The 19,652-nt window shown below is 34.8% G+C and overlaps 1 protein-coding gene across 8 annotated transcripts in view; it reads right to left on the reverse strand.

The window, feature by feature from the left end:
* The window catches only part of Smyd3 (SET and MYND domain containing 3), a 715,019-nt gene that overhangs the window by 533,079 nt on the left and 162,288 nt on the right, over positions 1-19,652 (reverse strand). For all 8 annotated transcript variants that reach the window (XR_010043331.1, XM_063236766.1, XM_063236765.1 and 5 more), the window contains exon 2: positions 14,933-14,996. Coding sequence is in view for 7 of the 8 variants with exons in the window: in XM_063236766.1 (XP_063092836.1) it covers positions 14,933-14,996 (64 nt within the window). In the remaining variant the exon portion in view is untranslated. The remainder of the gene's footprint in view (positions 1-14,932; positions 14,997-19,652) is intronic.

Raw genomic sequence — 19,652 nt, forward strand, 5'->3', positions numbered from 1 at the left:
GTCCAACTGAACACAGATTGTACTCTGAAATTAAAATAATAATAATAATAATAATAATAATAATAATAATAAGGGCAGAAATAACTTTGGACAAGAGATTTCAAAACCAGGTATAGTGGCACATACCTGTAATCCCTGCACCCTAGGAGGCTGAGGCAAGAAGATCACAAGTTTGAGTCTAGTCTGAGCAACTTAGCAAGACCCTGCCTCAAGACCCTGTCTCTAAAAAATGGACCAGATCTACCTCAGTAAATATCAATCCTAGTCTGAAGGCTGAGGGGGTTAATGAGCAGATTTTAATAATTTTTTCTCAACTATAAAAGGTCATCTGTAGCCCCATTTTAAAACTTTAACACTTGAGAAGCTCATACTGGTAACTTTCCGGAGAAAGATAACCACAAAACAACCCAGGTACTGAACAAATTGATCAGTTAAATGACATTATTTAGAAGAAAACAACCAAATTATGGACAATTCCATAGGGCTTTAACATAATTAATGCTGAGTCCTTATTTTTTAATAACAAAAACTAGACAATATGTTTCTTAAGGTTATTCCTAGACCACTGTATGAAAACATCTGGGAACATATTTACGTTCCTATTAGATTCAATACAAAACAACACTCATTCTTCTCATCTAAAAGTCAAGTCAGACCACCTAGGTGTAAATATAGGAAGTAATCATATCACTTCAAACTGATCTTATATATAGTAACATGTTTCAGCCTACTTTATTCATCATAAAAACTGAGATAATCTTTTCAAACATTAATTATTAGGATTAATTGTTCAGCTACTGACCAGATAGTTTACAAAAATAATCACACCAAAGAAAAAAATATTTTATGCAATTCCATTTGACTTTGAAGCAAAACATGACAATCATATAAAAATACTAGGCATTATCTTCTTTCTTGAAATTTCCACCTTGGTCTAGCCTCAATGATACATTAATCTTAAATATCTACATTACTCAAAAAGTAATTTTCCTGATTTTTTTTCCTTTTCCTTCCATTATTGCCAATTCAGTATGTAATTAAGATTTTGTTTACAATACTGGCTATAATGTTTTATGGTCTCATAATTAAGAACTAACAATGATATACACAATTACAACAAACTGTCATGGGAAAGAAAGGAAATTAATGTATCACATTAAGAAGTGAAACCAAAAGAAAAATTTAGATTAAAAAAGTAAATTAAAACATCTATGATACAGTTTCACATATCACTACATGCTGACTCAAAACAACTAACTTCGGAACCTACACATTTCTGTAACTTTGATGGTATTTATAACAATATTTAGGGGCTGGGGATTTAGCTCAGCGGCATAAGTGCCCGCCTTGCAAGCAGGCAGTCGTGAGTTCGATCCCTGGTACCGGTAAAAAGGAAAAAGACAAAAAAAAAAAAACCAATATTTATACTTAAACTAGTTACCAACATCAAAGGTTCCTAAAAGGAGTAATACGGATCACTCGGGCTGTATGGGAAATTTTTGATAGCATTTTTGTCACAATACTTATAGAATATGATGGTTATTTAATGAATAGGAAATGAAACAACAGAGGTTCTGTTGTAGGACAGTTTCATGCAATGAAAAAAGATTCCAAACCAAATGCAATGTTTTGCTTTTTTTCTTATTTTCTTGTTTATTTCAGGTCTGGGGAAAATTCCAGGGTCTTCTGCCTGAGATACATCCTCAACTCTTTTTAAATTTTGTATTTTGAGCCATGGTCTTGCTAAATCACTAAATTGTCTAACTTAGGCTCAAACTTTCAATCTTCCTGCCTACAGCTCCCAGAGTGCTGGGCTTATTGGTATGTACCACCATGACATGCTCCAACACGACTTTTATATCTTGCCAAATATTTTGTGACAATAAAAAAAAAATTGCTAGTAACTACTTGAGCCTAAAACTAAACTTCTTTTTACTTGATTTTACATAGTACTAATAGCACTAAAATTTTTGATAAAAGGAAGACTGCATTTTAAGAATTTTATGTAAAGTTAGTATTTCATTTCCCTGAAAACAGCACTGCCTATAGTACTGGAATTAAGAATGCAACATGTCCTCCAATACGCATTTGTACTTCCCTTTTCACAGTACTGTGCATAATGTACAAGTATAGTAGATGACAATTAATCATGTCTTCTAGTCTAATCATGCCTGAGTATTTACACAGTAAATATACATCTATCATAAATTGTTTTAATCTTTCTCCTTATAAAAATATGTAACTAAGTAGATCACATTACCATGTAAATTCATTTTAAGACAGTAATGAGGGCAATAAAAAATCTGTCATAAAAACCTGGAACTGGATCTGAGAACACCCAAAAACACTAGAACACTAACACTATGAAGAATCTGGGAAGCTAAGCAGGGCGTCTAACATCTACAGTTGACTGACAGATATTGATTAAAATCTTGCATAAAATCTCCTTAGAGCACACTAGAGATTCAATGATAGACATCAGACTTATCACTTTAAAAGTGTACTGCAAAGTTGCATCAAATACAGAGCAAAAGCATCTTCTCAGTGGCCTTATTCAAATCAGACAGGAAATGAGAGACAAATACAAGGAAGTAGTGAGAGGCAGAGGATGGCCAAAGTACACCAGCTATCAAAAAGAATGAAGCCAGAATAAACAAATTGTTATTTCCTAAGGAAACAGAGCTATGCCATGCCCAGCTGGGTTTTTTTGGGCGGCAGGGGATGGGGGGGGGGTGGAGGGGTGGGGGGTGGCAGTGGTGTAGGGAGGCCTTTCTTGTTATCTGTTGAAGTACTGGAGGTTGAACACACAAGGCCTTTGCACTGAACCACAACCCGCAGATCTTTTAAATAATTTGTTTTGAGATAGGGTTTCATTAAGTTGCTAAATTGCCCACACTGGGCTCAAATTTGTAATTCTCCTACTTCAGGCTCCAAAGTTCTGGGATTACAGGAATGCAACACCATAGAGAGCTTATCTTTGTAGTTTTTTTAAATGATGTCTTCCAAAGAACAGAAAAGCTTAATCTTTATGATGTCCACATTATCAATCTGTCTGGTATGCTTAGTGCTCTCTGCATTTTACCTATGAAATTTTTGTATACCTTACAGACAATGATTCTCTCCTATGTTTTCATCTAAAAGTTTTATAGACTTTAAGTTTATAATCAATTCAGTGGGGGGGGGTTAATCAGATCATTTTTTCCCATGTTTATACCCACAATCTATTCTGTCACCATTGAATTACGCTTGATATCTTTGTTGAAAATCAATCAGCCATATATATGTAGGCCTATTGTTTTTATATTTTGTTTCTACACATTATTGTATTTTGACATTTCCAAAACCCTCCTGGCTAAGGAGAAAGTACTCCCAGGACCAGCCAATTCTAAAAGAGAAAGCCAAGGGTTCAACCTCAAGCATGACTTTGATACACAAACTAAACAATACAGAGCTACATCTCTTTTCTCTGGCCTTAACACACCGACAGGTGGTAATCTTCTGCTTAGTCATCCCAGAATAAGCAACCAATGACTACCTCTGCAGCCTAAAGCTCTCTGGAATTATTCAAACTAGTCAGTCCTAAACTGAGAAGAACCTGTAGAGTTCACAATCCAGAGAAACAGGCTCACCAAAACAACTAAAACCAAATGACAAGACTACAGAACATTTTTCCTCCCCGTCCCAACCCCATCCCCAAACCTTCCCATCACATTACTAAGGTCCTTTTATTCATTACATCATCTTTGTCTATCAGAATTAAGTACTGAAAGACAAAAAATTTATTTTGAAGAGACAGCAAGCATCAGTATCATGCTTAGACTCAGCACAGATGGTGGAATTATCATACTAGCTATGTAAAACAAGTGTGATTTTCTAATAAACTGCATGTAAGAACAGATAGTAATGTAAACAGATGAGAAAAATTCCAGGAGTCCCCAAATAAATGCTAGGTCAAAAACATCACAGCAGAAATGTGGGGTTCTCCTTGATAATCTTATTAAGAAGAATCAAGCTAAGGGAAGAATCTCTGAAGTTGAGAATATCTCAGTATAAACCACTGAACTAGAGAACAAAGACAAAAAAAGATTTAAAAAGTAGAACTGAGTATCTAAGAAACAGAGCAACTAGAAGAAGTATGAGACTCATTTAATGGAAATACTGGATTAAGAAAAAAGAGACTGGGACTGAAGTAATTTCTGAAGCAAGAAAAACGAAAATTTTCCCAAATTCAGTGGACCCTTGAGTTATGAACTCAATTTGTTCCCAAGGGCAGGTTGTAACTCAGGTTGTCCACTGAAGGCTCAGGCTCCCCCACACAGCTTTCCAAGCCCCTCTCCTACCTACAGGGAGATCTCAGTTTCCTTAAAGAGACACTGGCCTAAGATTTCTCAATTAACCCCCTGGGAAAGGATGTTGTAATGTCCCTTCTAGCACTCTTCAAAGGTGGCACATGTCTGTAATCCTAGCACTCGGGAGGCTGAGGCAGGAGCACTGCTGTGAGTTTGAGGCTGGCCTGGACAACGAAGTGAGTTCAAGGCCAGCCTGAACTGCATGGCAAGACCCTGTCTAAAAAAGACCAAAAAAAAAGAAATCTGTATCTGAGACCATCTGGAAGCACAAGTAGCTGGCATTCAGGTCATAACTCAAAACCGAAACTCCAGTCATAATCTAAGTTGTTCATATGTCGAGGGTCCACTGCTTAATGTCAGGAAACTCAGAGAATACGAAGCAGGATAAAAACCAAAAAAACCTTACACCTAGACATATTATTATCACACTACGGAAAAACAAAGAAAAACACCCAGAAAGAAGGCAGAGGAAAAATAAAAGCACTATGTTTTGAACATCTGTCTCCAAACACATACTGATATTTAACTGCTACCTTATCAGTATCTAGAGGTGGGACCTTTAAGAGCGGATTGCAACATGATAGCTGCATCTTGAAAGGTAGAATTAATGTCCTTTATAAAAGGATGAGCCCAGTAGGGCATGGTGACATATCTCTAAGCAGTACTCTGGGACACTGATCAGCAGAATCCCTGATTCAAACCAACTCAAAGCCTGGGCAACTCAAAGGGCCAGGGGATGAATTCAGCCCCTACTCCTGCTCTCCCTTTGCCTGTTCAATACCTGCCATGTGACACTGCAGTAAAAAAGCGACTGCCAGACACCATAACCTTCATATTAGACTCCACAGCTGCCACACCTTTGAGCCATTAATTCTTTCCTTATGAATTAACCAGTCTCAGCTACTGTCTTACTAACAGCACAAAATCAACTACAATAAACACTTTAGCTATATAAGAGCAAAGATAAGAATTGTCCAACTTTCCAGAAACCAGGTAAGCAAGTGAATAAGGTGAAATATTTAAAATACTAAAAGAAAAAATCTCACCAATGTAGTACCCTATACTCTGCAAATTATCCTTCAAAAGTGAAGGAAAGGCCAAGGATATAGGAGCACAGTGCCTGCCTGGCAAGCATGAGGTTGTGAGTTCGATTCCAAGTATCCTCCCTCCTCCCCCCCAAAAAAGTGAAGGAGAAATAAAGACTTGCTCAGAAAAAAAAATGTAAGAGACATTTATTGCCAGGAGACCTGCTGGGCAAGAAATATTGAAAGAATTTCACTACACAGAGAAAAAACTGATAAAGATTGGAAACGTGGATCTACACAAAGAACATCAGAAAAGGGGCTGGGGATTTAGCTCAGTGGCATGCCTTGGAAGCAGGCAGTCGTGAATTCGATCCCTGGTACCGATAAAAAGGAAAAAGACAAAAAAAAAAAAAAAAAAAAAAAAAGAGCACCAGAAAAGAATAAAGTATAAACTTTTATTTTTCTTATTTTTGGTTGATTTAATAGATAATACTTCAATGAATAGCACAATACATTTGATTACATATGCTAATGTATAAGAAAAATAAATGGCAGCAATAATATAAGAAATACGAGAGAAGAAAGAATTAGGATTATTTTGCTATTGCAACTACCAGTGAAACAGCAAAGGACATAAGAATTAGCTGTAAATGTATATCGCAAACCGCCAAAAAAGTTAAAGAGAAAAAGAAATATAACTGGTAAGTTAATAAAGGAGACAAATGGAATCGTAAAATAAAATTTTCAATTAAAACCATAAAAGGCAGAAAAAATACTTTAAGTCAAAAATAAGAACAAAGAGCAAGGACAAGAAATGGAAACCAGGGGCTGGGGATTTAGCTCAGCGGCATAAGCACCTGTCTTGCAAGTACATGGTCGTGAGTTCAATCCCTGGTACCAGTTTAAAAAAAAAAAAAAAAAGTTAAAAAAAAGAAATGGAAACTAGTAACAAATATTGTACACATTCATTCAATTATATCAATCACCACCTTGACTTCTGGAAGAACATGGCAGACAAATAACAGCAGCCACGAAGTCTCTCTGAGATTACCAGTTTAGAATTCAGGAGCAGTGCCGTGTGAGGAGTCCTACGCGAGGGGAGATGTACCCTGCCAACCCAGGTACGAAGTAAGCTAAGAAAAACCAACTGGAAATGTAATCCTGATGCGATAACAGGAACAGATAAAATCTCAGTGTGGAAGCTGGATCCTGCACCATTGGAAGCCGCGATTTGAATTTCCTGCTGCCGCTTCGCACGGCAGGGAGAGAGACACGTGAAAGCTCCAAGAGCGGAATCGGTGAACCAAACAGCATTGAGAGCGGGACTGGCAGGGAGCCCTGCATCAACCTGCGGTGAGTGAGAGAAATGGGGACACTTTCATAGACTAGGAGGCTCCAACAGAGGACATTCTGGGAACGAGCAGACTAGCCGGAACAGGACGCTGCAGTGACTTTAGTCACATATTCCCCTCTCAAGTGGGAGTGGTGGGGTGCACTTGGCCTGGTGATGCCGCGGACTAAGATCCAGTAAGCTAGCCCAAATCAGGTCCCTGCACCTGGCGGTGCACCCTAGCACTGAAGCATTCAGTAGGTTGACTTGGAGGGGCGGGCCCAGCAGAGGCTGCCCAGGTCTGTGTCTCCCTAGTACACTGCAGTGGGCGGGAACACCTAGCCGGCAGATTCAAACAAACTGTAACAGACAAAGAGAAAAAAAAAAAAAAAAAAAACTGGGCCTTCTACATATGCTTGTATGGAAGGAACAAAAAGTATGGGAAAAGGCAGCAACAAGAAAGGGTCCTCCATCCCCAATCCTAAGAACACTGATCCAGGAAAGGTAAATGCAAAAGAGAATGAAGACAGAAAACATGCAATATCAGACACGGCACCTATAGACATAAAGCGATATCTCTGGAGCCTCATAGACGAGTTCAAAAATGAAGTGTTTAATGAAATAAAGCAAGAAATAAGCAGAATAGTTAGACAAATGCTAAGCACCGCCCAAGAAAAAACAGATGGTGGAATGGAAGAACAAGGAAAAAAAGGGGAGAATTGTTTGATACATGAAGAAACATAGAATACGTGAAGCAGGTTCAAAGAGATTACCAGGAAACTAAAAACTCCATTGAAAGCTGTCATAACAGCTTGAAAGAAACTAGGGATAGATTATCTGAACTGGAGGACAGATTTTTAAGGTGGTAGCATGAAATGAAAAATTCCTTAAAAATAACAAGAAAACAAACAGCAATAATACAAAGACTAGAAGATGATAAGAGGATCTATAACTTAAGAATTAAGAACATAAAAGAAGAAGTAGGGACTCAAACAAATGAACTACAAAAGCTATTCACAGAAATAATCCAAGAGAATTTCCCTAATTTAGCAAAAGGTAAAGATACTCAGATGTATGAGGCATACAGGACCCCAGCTGCCTACAATCCAAACAGAGCTACAACCAGGCATATAAAAATCAAAATTCCAGAAATCCAATATAAGAACAGAATATTAAAAGCCATCAAAGACAAGAAACAGATCACTTACAAGGGAACACCCATCAGAATTACAGCAGACTTCTCGGCATAAACCATCAAATCACAAAGAGTGTGGGAGGAAATAATTCAAGCTTTGAAAGATACTAACCTCCAGCCAAGATTGATATATCCTGCACAACTGTCCCTAGAAATTGATGGAAAAACAAGGTGCTTCCAGGATAAAGAGGAACTAGGGGAATTTGCAACCACCAATTCAACTCTACAGAGTTTACTGCAGGATATTCTAAAAATGAAAAATACCAAGATTCCAGAAACAGTGGCAGAGTGGTCACAATGAATGGGGCAGAAAGCAAAATGAAGAGGACAAACTGACAACTAATGACAGATAAAGACCTCAACAGAAATGAGGCAGAGAAGGTTGGATGGTAGGAACAGCCATTTTGGAGAAAACAAGACATCATAATAGGTAGTGATTTAATATCCTCTTGTTTTGAAGTCCCATCAAACTTTTGTTCTTCTGTCTCCATCGGTTTTAACATGTTGTATCTTACTGGATTTTATTATATGTGATAATATAAACAAAAACCTTTATAGACAAGGAGATAATACAGAAACCATTGTTCATTTTCTGTTAGTTGATTCTAAATACCCTGTAATACTGTCATTCTCTTGAACAGTTTTACATTGTCTTGATATGTTTGATGGTGAACCCAAAGATTTTAAGGGAAGAGACACTATGGTAACTACTATTATGTCGAGATTATCTTGTGGTGAAACACTATTTTGCTTAAATGGCTATGTTTTGACCTGTGCTGTTTTGTTGTTATGCCCTCTTTTTTATCTCAATCTCTTTTTTACTATCTACTTTCTCATTTTTATCCTTTTAATTAAGGGAAAAATAAAAAAATAGCAGGATATATTATAGTAACCCACTTTGATTTCCTATTAACTTGATTTGAAACTCTGTATTGCTCTCACAATCTTGTTTTGACAGATTTTCCTCTATTCTGTTATGCTGGATAGTACCAAGTTTGAAAGTATAGGCAACAACTATGAAGACAATAAGATTCATTGTGACGCCCATTCTGGTTGACTATTATCTTCTTTTGAAGTGTTCTAATCTCTCCAATGTTTTGGTTTTATTGATCTTATTCTTTACTGTTTTGTTCAATTTTATGATAACTGATGATATAGGCAATTTTTTTAAGATAACAAGAGGCATTATGGTAACCATTATTGATCACCTTGTATTTTGTTTTTACATTATGTATTATGTCCATCCTTTTGATTTGACTGACTCTGTCCTGGTATATCATATTTGGTTTTATTTTCTTCAAAAAAAAAAAAGTAGTAAGAACTGTGGGAGTAATAAAACCCAAAATGTGTAATTGTCATTGTACAAAAGAAAGGAAAAGAAAGTTCTCTAAAAGATATAACTGCATATATATTTAAGTGTATAAGGTAGATAACCATATTACTGAGTTTTGTTGGATCATTGAACAAAACTGTTTGCAGTCTCACTGTATGAAAGTCCCCTCTATATGCTTTAATTTTGTAACTTCAACAACTATTTCTAAGATTACAATATGTATTTAACTAGTGATTTCCTACTGTTTATTTTCTGAAATTCTATATAACTTGTTCCCTTTTTTTTTTCTCCTTAAATAAAATTTTTTAAAAATCACCTTAAATACCAGTGACCAAAAAGTACCAATTAAGAGACAGATGGTCAGAATGGATCAAGAAAGTATACATATCTTAACAGTGTGAGTCCTGACACAGATGGATTCAGAAACCAAACAAAGGGCTTGGGTTTCTTCATACCATTTCGAGTATGATATTCCAAAAAACAACTGTATTAAATTATCCTGTTAAATGCTTACTAGGGACTTTCTATTTCAGATTAAGCAGAATCATATAAAATTGATGAATTACCATATTATTTCACACACACCTAATCATTCTACAAGTAAGCATAAAATGTAAACTCAAATTTCACGTTTCAAGCGTTGACAATAGAGCTTCTCTCTACACAGTTCTCTGTAAAAGAACAGCAGCTTGATAATCTATTTTCTTACTTTCCTCAGTAATTAATTCCCTTTGAAATGTGTCTATTATGCATCAAATTAAATTGTGAAGAAATAAGACTTGGAGAATTTGCTCAAAACTAGTTTACTTGCTATCAGTGGTCATTTTTACTTTGGACGGACATTTCTTTCTTTACTCGTCCTATCCTTCTTTCCTTACTTTCCTTCTTTTTTGAGATACTAGGGATTGAACCTATGTCCTTATACATGCTTTGCAAACACTCTACCACTGAGGTATACTACCCAAATTTCCATTAAAATTATTTTTATTTTGAGACAGAGATGCTATGTTGCCCAAATTGGCATGAAATTTGTGATCCTCTTTCCTCAACCTCCTGAGTAGCATGCTTTTTATATGAAAACTTAGCCTATTCCTCCTCCTCAGTCTCATGAGATATTCTGACCACGCCAATGTGGAAACAAGTCTGAGTTACCCTCTAAGAAATTCTATGATAGACATCTCACAATAAGATCAAGATAAAAATACAAAGTCAATAATGACAAAATATTTTGTCAGTTTCAGAAACAGTACTAGAGACAGTCACCGTGAGCAGATATGTACAGCGTATGGAATAACCATCAAGCATATATATGTCAGTAATGAAACAGATTACCTCCAGAAACAGGAATTGGGAAAAAATAGAGAAAAGAATTTTATTTTTACTCTGTGTGATTCTATGTTTTTAATTTTGTAATGAAAATACATTCATGCATTGGTTATACTTAAAACTGAAATGTAGGGGCTGGGGATTTAGCTCAGCAGCATAAGCACCTGCCTTGCAAGCAGGCAGTTGTGAGTTCGATCCCTGGTACCAATAAAAATGAAAAAGCCAAAAAAAAAAAAAAAAACTGAAATGTAAATACTGATGACCACGACCCTAAAGTATCCAAAACTTCTGAATCAACTCAATGTCCTGGGGAGTCACAAATCAAAGTCTAGGTTAACAAACCAAGGTCACGGCCCCCTATGGTATGCATATTATAGATTTAATCTACATATTTGCTTTCTATATATCAATTTCCATTCTACTTGCTTGCCTCCTGTTGATTACTATTTGTAGTATACAGCTCATTTGCCAGTTTAATTTTACACTACTTTGTACTATCCATAAGAATTACAATATTTAACTCTGTACCTTATGGTTGAACTAAATAGAACAGTTTAAATGCATACATGCTGGCCAGTCTTTGATTCCCACTTCTACCCACATACAAACCCAGCCCCATAATCACATAAATACAAACCATATTCTAGCTAGTGTTATATATTTTACCTTACTAGGTATTTTGCCATCACCTTCCACAATATATCTAACAATGACATTATTTTTTTATTTTATTTAAAGAGAAAAAAACAAAACAGAAAAGGGCAGAAATAATACAGAATTTCAAAAAGATATACACTAAGAAGTCACTAGTTGATAAATTACATATTGTCATCTTAGAAATAGTTGTTTAAATTGCAAAATTAAAGCATAAAAAGTAGACATTCAGACAGTGAGAGTGCAAACAGTTCTGTTCAACAATCCAACAAAAACAGTAATATGGTTATCTATCTTACACACTTACACATACATGCAGTTATACCCTTTAGAGCACTTTCTTTCCCTTTTTTTATTTATAATAGCGATTACACATTTTGGATCATTATTCCTATAGTTTTTATTACTTTTTACACTGGAGACATAATGTGATATTTATAAATATGATTCTTATTTATTTCATTTATGAGGATAGTCTCAAGTTACCTCCATTTACCTATAAAGAATCTCAAAATCATCTTTTTATAGCTGAGTAATATTTCATTGTATAAAAATACCACATCTTTTTCATCCACTCTGTGATTGATGGGCATTTTGGTTGTTTCCAAGATTTAGCTATTACAAATTATGCTGTTATGAACATGGGTACACATATATCACTGTGACATGACCTTTTCAGTTTTTCTGGGAAAATATCCAGGAGGGGAATAGCTGGATTGAATGTAACTTCCAATCCTAGTCTTCTGAGGAATCTCCACACTGATTTCCATAGTGGTTGCACCAGTCTACACCCCCCACCAACAGTGGAGCAGTGTTTCCCCCCCCCCCCCGCAGCCTCGCCAACATTTATTGTCAGTTGTTTGCTTGATGGCAGCTATTCTTTCCGAACTGAGATGAAATCTCAATACTGTTTTAATTTGCATTTCTTGAGTAACTAGTGATGAACATTTCTTCATGTATTTATTTACCATTTGTATATCTTCATCTGAGAACCGTGTGTTCATCTCAGATGCCTATTTTTGGACAAGGTCTTTGAATTTGGGGGGGCTTGATGTTTTTCAATTCTTTGTATGTTCTGAATATAAGTCCTTTGTCTGAGGGGTTGCTGACTAAAATTCTTTCCCATTCTGTGGGTTTTCTAACAATGACATTATTGAAGCTACAATAAACAGCCAAAATATGTAATAAAAATATATATACCATAATGAATCAAAATGACATACCCACCTACCAAACTCTCCAGTCATTCTAATTGAATAATGACCTTTTCCCTTGTATATATTACAAGAGGAGAAAGAAACACTGAAGAAAATTATATACATTAAAACAGAAGAAAATAAAAGTAACTGATATTAGAAAAGTCATTGATATTAGAAAATGTGAGCCGGGGATTTAGCTCAAGGGCATAAGCACAAGATGATAAGTTTGATCCTCAGTACCCAAAAAAGTGCATTTGTGTGTGTGTGTGTGTGTGTGTGTGTGTGTGGTGTTGGGTAACTGAACCCAGGGCCTTGAGCATCCTAGACGAGTGTTGTACCACTGAGACACAGTCTAACCCCAAGAAAGATATTTAGGGATGTGTTTCAAACAACATAATTCATCAGTTCCATATGCATTCTGCTTAATACAAAGTTCTGAGAAATATGTAGCTCAGTTTTGTCTGAATAAAAGAAATAAATATCCTAAAACAGCATTTCTGGAATGTATTCTGTAAAAAGCACGGCTTCTTTTTTTATTCTTACTGTCATTTCTAACGATCTTTAAAAGAATATCTGACTTATAAAATGAGAGGAAAGTAATTCAATTATTTTAGGGTTTCTTGTCTTATTTTTACTAGGAATATTAAATTTTTAATTTAAATTTTTAAAATTTTATTTTGCACATTTTGATGATGGAGTATATCTTTACTAAAAATTTAAAAATATACAGCTGGGCTTACATATATAGTTCAGTGGTAGAGCACTTTGCATTCCATGTGCAAGGATCTGGCTTGGATCCCCAGTACTCAAGTAACCAATCAATCAAGTAAATAAAAAGCCAGGAATCAAAAGAATACAATAATGGGAAACTAGACCTACTCAAAATAGCAAGAATCAAGTTTAGATTTGTAAGTCAAAATTTCAGAGGCACGCTACCTGGACTCACTTCCCAGCCCCACAGCCTACCATTTATAGGCTCTATAGTGAGTTGCTTGCCTCTCTGACCTCGATTTCCTAACTGATAAAATGAGCGTAGGAATAGTTCCTAATTCTCACAAGTCTTCTCAAGTCCTCTTGGAAATACCTAATTCTTGTAAAATCAAATGGAATACATACAGCCTACCACATAAATTTCTAGTAGACGCTGGTACTTATTATCACCAGATTCAGAAACAGAGGGCCAAAGAGTTTATGTTTTCTCTGATAGATGTCAACTCACAAGTAACAGGAATAGCATTAAAACATGAAACTCATGATATTTTTGTATACTTGACTTATTTTCCATTAAGATCTTTTTTTTTTTTTTTTTTTTTTTTTGGTATTCTGAAGAAGTTATTTCAAAGGAGAAAATGGCACAAAATTCTTCGGATATTCCTGACCTAGATTTAAAGAAAGAAAAGAAGAAACTCTAATATGGGTCTGAACAGGACACATGCACGCGTGAACACACACACACACACACCCCAAAACAGGAAACAAGAATGAGCAGAGGGAGGAAGGCAAATGACACAGACACCAAACATCCAATTAAACTTTTTAATATGATATAATTCATTAGAGCATAATTATATTTCTTATTAAATGTTTAATCATAAGGCTTGAAGAAAAGGTCATGTTGAATGTTAATTATATATCCTTTCAAGAATGTCAAAGATATTAACAACAGTATTCACTACAAATTAACTTAAATTCTTAGAAGGCAATTTGGTGTTATATTTAAAAATTCAAAATGTATACAGCCTTTTACCCTTTTACTAACCAATACAAATAAGATTTAGTCTACAATTAATTAACAAACTATGTAAAAATGTACAAAAATGGATACTGTGGGCATTATCAGCAATAACAAATGCTGGAAATTTTTAAAGCATTTCTTAATGAGGAAATTATACTTATGGTGCATTCTACATAATGGTGCACTTAAGGTGCATTCTACGTAATGGAATACATGTAATGATGCAAATGTTCCTCTAAACAGATTACTAAAGAGAAAATCAAAATATGCAAGAATTTTTACCAGAAAAATTTAGACATAAAATAGAGATATCTAAATATGCTTGCACAAAATTAATGTTGCAAAGATACACAAGAAAATTAACAGTTGTTATTTCTGGAAAATAGGATTAAGGTACATGGGATAAAGGATGGAAAGAAGTAGAAAAATAATTTACTTTCACATAGATACACATACAGAGATTTATAACTTTTACTATATACAAGTTGAGCAATAGTACCCAAAAATTTGAAGTCTAAAATGCTCCAAACTCTAAAACATTTCACATGCTTGGGTTAGGAATACTTTAAGTAGTAAAATCTATGCAAATATTTTAAAATCTGAAAAACTTCTGGTTCAGAGCATTTTGGATACAGAACATTCAAACTATATATATATATTTTTTAAAACTAAAAAAAATAAGTGAAAGACTGTTCAAAGAGAGAAATAGAATAGCACATACAATGGAGGAAAAATTTATAAGGAAAGAACTTGAAGATTTCATTGATACACAACTGAGCATCTTACCTGACACTTAGCACTACAGTATTTGGCAACTCGGCACTGAGAGCATCGCATCAGTTTTTCCTTCCTGTTCAAAAAATAGTAATAATAATAATTTCACACTAGAAAATAAATAAGAGACATACATGGTTGAGAAAAGAAAACATAGGTCATCATATTGACACTAATATGTTTTGCTCATTCTCTATATGTGTGCCTTTAAGATTTACATTTTCCCATTAGTGAACATGCCCACCTTCAATGTGAGACATTTACACAATGCCTAATGTTGTTTTGTTACAATGTAATAATAAGACACACAGCATAAAAAAAATTTAACCATTCTTAAGCTTACACTTAAAAGGCATTTAAGTCATTCACATTGTTGTGCAACCATTACCATCATTAATGTTCTTCTAAGTTTAATTAACATACAGAGAAGTTCCCATTTAGACAGAAAATTTCACTTCACAGAGACATTAATCTTTCCGTAAGAAATTCAAATCCACAGCCACCCCAGGGGGAGAACCAAGCAGCCAGCATCTCCTGAGATCCACCACCATGTTGGAACTTAGGGCACTGGGAAACCAAGCAACCCACTCGCCTCCCTAGTTAGCAGCCATGAGTCTACCAGCGCATCGGGCTGAGAATCAAACATCTCATTCCCCACTCCCCCGTTAGCAAATGGGAGCCAGAAGTCTGAGCATCTCTTGGGAGACTGACCATATACACTATAGCAAATAGGGGAAATTTCCTTCTACCATCTCTTTGAAGGCAAATATTGTTATCACCCTTTTGCTTTGCTCTGATTAATTGTATTGCTTTATTCAATATTCTGTTTTGATAAGTTCTATAATGTTTTGCACTTCATTTGATTTTGCGATACCTGATTGAAAGAACATCTATTGTGAAGATAGTAAGATATACTATGGCATCTATTACTGTTATCCCAATAACCTGTTGTGACTTTCTGGACCAGTTTCACTGCACTGTCTTAATTGGCTTTGTTCTGTCTTGTTCCTTTGTGTTTCACTACCTTCAAAATAATAAAAAAAATTTTCTTAATTCAAATTCAGTATATCAGCTAGGTGAAAATATAGGTTGAATATCCCTTATCTAAGTGCTTGGACCACAAGAGTTTGGAATTTTGGACTTCTTTCAGATTTCAGGATGTTTACATACACATAAGGAGATACCTGGGGATGGTACTCAAGTCTAAACAGAAAATTCACTTACATTTCATATACACCACATGCACAGACTGAGGTATATATATATATATATATATATATATATATATTAGTATGCCTCTGTTTTGATTTGCAATTCATCATCTCAGGATGACAGTTTTGCAATTTTCTACTAACAGTATCATGTTAGCTCTAAAAAAGTTCCTGATTTTAATGCATTTCAGATATTGAATTTTTGGATTAGAGATAATCTGCATCCTTCAAATAAAAAATTTTATATCTTAAATTATCATGTAGTTTAATAATGAATATACTCCTGTGAAATTATTTTTAAATTCTATTAAATTTTAAAAAAAAAAATTTAAAAAAAATTCTATTAAATTTGACTGCTATTTTATACATGCTTAATTGAAATATTTAAAAGTGTCTCTACTAAATCACCAGATGATAAAAACATAGACATTTTAAAAACATGAATTGGAAAATAAAAATAATAAATCTGATATCAATATTAATAGTGGTAAATACAGAGAGGATAGAGGATAGTTTTAAGGGGCCAAAAATGTTAAACTACAAACTATAACGTATTAATAGCAAACAGATCAATCCTATCTAAGCATTTATTGAGGTACAGGTACTTTACACCTTTACTAACTCAAGGAAAACTTGAAACAGACCTATAAGGTAAACAGTATTATTATTATGCTCACTTTAGAGATACTTCAGTGTATTTTCAAGAAAGAAAATGTAGCTACTGTAACACAAATTGATTAAGGATGCATGCAATAGTGTGAATGTGACAGGTTATTCTGAAAGGGACAAAATCTGTAACAAATCTGAAGCATTCAGGAATCATGTGGAATAAAAGAAGTGAAGATTGGAGTATAAAACATGGGAAATGTCAAAAGTCTAAATAAAGAAAAGTCAAAATGCCTCCCACTCCTAGTTTTAAATTCTAGTTACCAGATAGAACAACCCAGACAACAAATGAAACTCAATCTGGTCCTGAAGTTTTGTTTTAATCAACACACTACACTGATTTGTAAATAAAATTACATAAAAATTGGTCTGCCCAGTTTCTTTATGAAACACACTTCAAACAAAAAGATACACAACAGAGGCTGAGACTATCTCAGGCAAATACTAACTAGAAAAGATCTGTGCCACTATATCAATATCAGAGGGAAAAAAGATTTCAAGGTTAAATTCATTATTATAGATCAAGAAGGTAAAAATACATGTACTTAGTAACAAATGCACCAACTCTTAAAATATATAAAGTACAAGTAATAGATCTACAAGGAAAAAAAGATCAATATACCATAAGTTTATTCATGTAAGGACCTTAAAATAGTGCCTGGAATAGAGTAAATACAATATAAGTTAGCTATTACTTAGAAGAAGAAAAAAGAGAAAGCCCTCACAAACTTTATGAAATCCAAAGATCAAGCAGATAATGAAAAAATATCTCTGTGAGTTACCTCACCTATTATAGAATGCATATTCATGTATCCTTTCCAAGCACCTAGAGGCCCTTTACTGAAAGTGTCCACACATACAAAATTAGGATATAAATCAAATCTCAAAGTCCCAAACCATTTCCCCAATTACAAGGGAATTAAATTAGAAAACTGTAACAAAAAGAAACCTGGCGAAACCTCAAATGCATAGAAATTTAAAAGTATACTTTCATATAACTTAAAGATCAATAAAGAATTACAATGAAGATTAGAAAATATTTTAGATCTAAATAATAGAAAAATACCCACATTTGATAGAGAAAGCTAAAATAATATGTATAGGAACATTTATAACTTTAAGTGTTTAAAAGGAGCAAAACTGAAAATTAATGAGTTAAACATGAAAATCAAAAACTTTTAAAACAGTACAAAAATCAAGGAAAATATAAACGATAAGGCAAATATTAAAACATGAAATAAAACACAAAAAATAGAAACAATTAACAAAGCTAGAAAAACACCACCAATAAGTCTTACAAGATCATTTAAGAAACAGCAAATTCACAAAGGTACACTAGAAATAAAAGGTTACAAAAAAGCAAACATTGAATAAAAACTTAAAAAACACATGAAAGGGAATTCTAAGGAAATCAAAGCTGTAATAAAATTCTAATTTCCTTGACTATCTCTATAACAAATGACAGAGCAAATTCTGCCACAAAACCACCACAACTGTCCACCCTGGAAAACATCTACCACGATACGCATGGGCAGAGAAAACCACTAATGATTCTGAGACTTCAATTAAATCAGTATCTTAGGGGAAAATAAAAGAAAGCAATGGGACTTACAACAGACCTGTAAACAAAAGAAGCCCTAATCTGCCAAAGATAACCAAGGTAACGAGCCCATCGAATCTGAGACTGACGTCCAGCACTGGAAGACCTGTCTCACTGGATCCTCCAGAGAAGGTGGCCACATGGCTCCCCTGAATGTGCCTTCCTCAGACCTCGCTCTTCAGACTTTTCTCTTGTTGCCCTTTTCCTTGTCCATGTTTTTCAGAGGCTACTTCTGTACCTAAAATTAAAGACACTTTCCACCATAGGTCTGAACTCTTTCTTAAAAGTACTGAGCAGAATGAGGATACCTACAATGCCTCGTGATAAAAAGTGAAGAATCAGCAATGCTTCGTCTCCTCCCTCCCACAGCTACCAACCTTGACTATCTTTAATACATCTTCATGCAGAATTGTGGCCAACTACCTAAGACAATCCAGCGTAACCCAACAATTTAGTTGCCATTTGCTATGGGACAGAAATTCCCTAACACGGCTTATTTAAATGTTTGGAAATTTAAAAACATAGCGAAAAACTAAATAAACTCAAATCCTAAAGTTAATAACTGACTCTAAGAAAAAAAAAGTATATGCTTGACTTGATGCTACTCCTGCATCTCTGGAGAGTTCCTGATATTCTTGTGGGCTAAGGTTCAGAACTCTTACACCCAGGCAAGGATCCACCACAGAAAAAGCACTGCAGAGAGGGGAGCAGTGAAAAGAGAGAGGAAGTAACAGAAAAACTGCCGCCAGACATTTAGAAGAACATTCTTTGTTTAAAAAAAAAAAAAACTTATTTCCAGCCAGGCATGGTGGCACACACCTGTAATTCCAGCACTCAGAAGGCTGAGGCAGGAAGATCGCTGAGGCCAGCCTGGGGTACCTAGTGAGTTCAAGGTCAGCCTGGGCTACGTAGAGAGGCCTTGTTCTCAGAAAACAGAAAAACCAACAGACAAAAAAATTTACATCCAATGAGAAACAAAGTCACATTTCTTGAAAAATGCAGCATCAAGTGAAAAACAGAACTAATTAGCTGCATTGCAGAGTAGAGATCATTTACTTTAGGTCACTCCTGATGGGTTGTCAACGACAAATTCTATCTAATTGTAAAAATTTTTCTGACAACAAAACTGTTGCACAAGTAAAACAAAATGCCTTGAGAAATGTAAACTTCCAAGTAACTTTACATTGAAGAAGAATCAAATAGATATATTTGTTAGACATAATCTGAAGAAAATTCCAGCACTACAAAGAAGAAT

Source organism: Cavia porcellus, unplaced genomic scaffold (genome assembly GCF_034190915.1).
Source record: "Cavia porcellus strain 051 isolate PalLab524CR breed Dunkin Hartley unplaced genomic scaffold, mCavPor4.1 scaffold_26, whole genome shotgun sequence".
NCBI classification, from domain to species: Eukaryota; Metazoa; Chordata; class Mammalia; order Rodentia; family Caviidae; genus Cavia; species Cavia porcellus.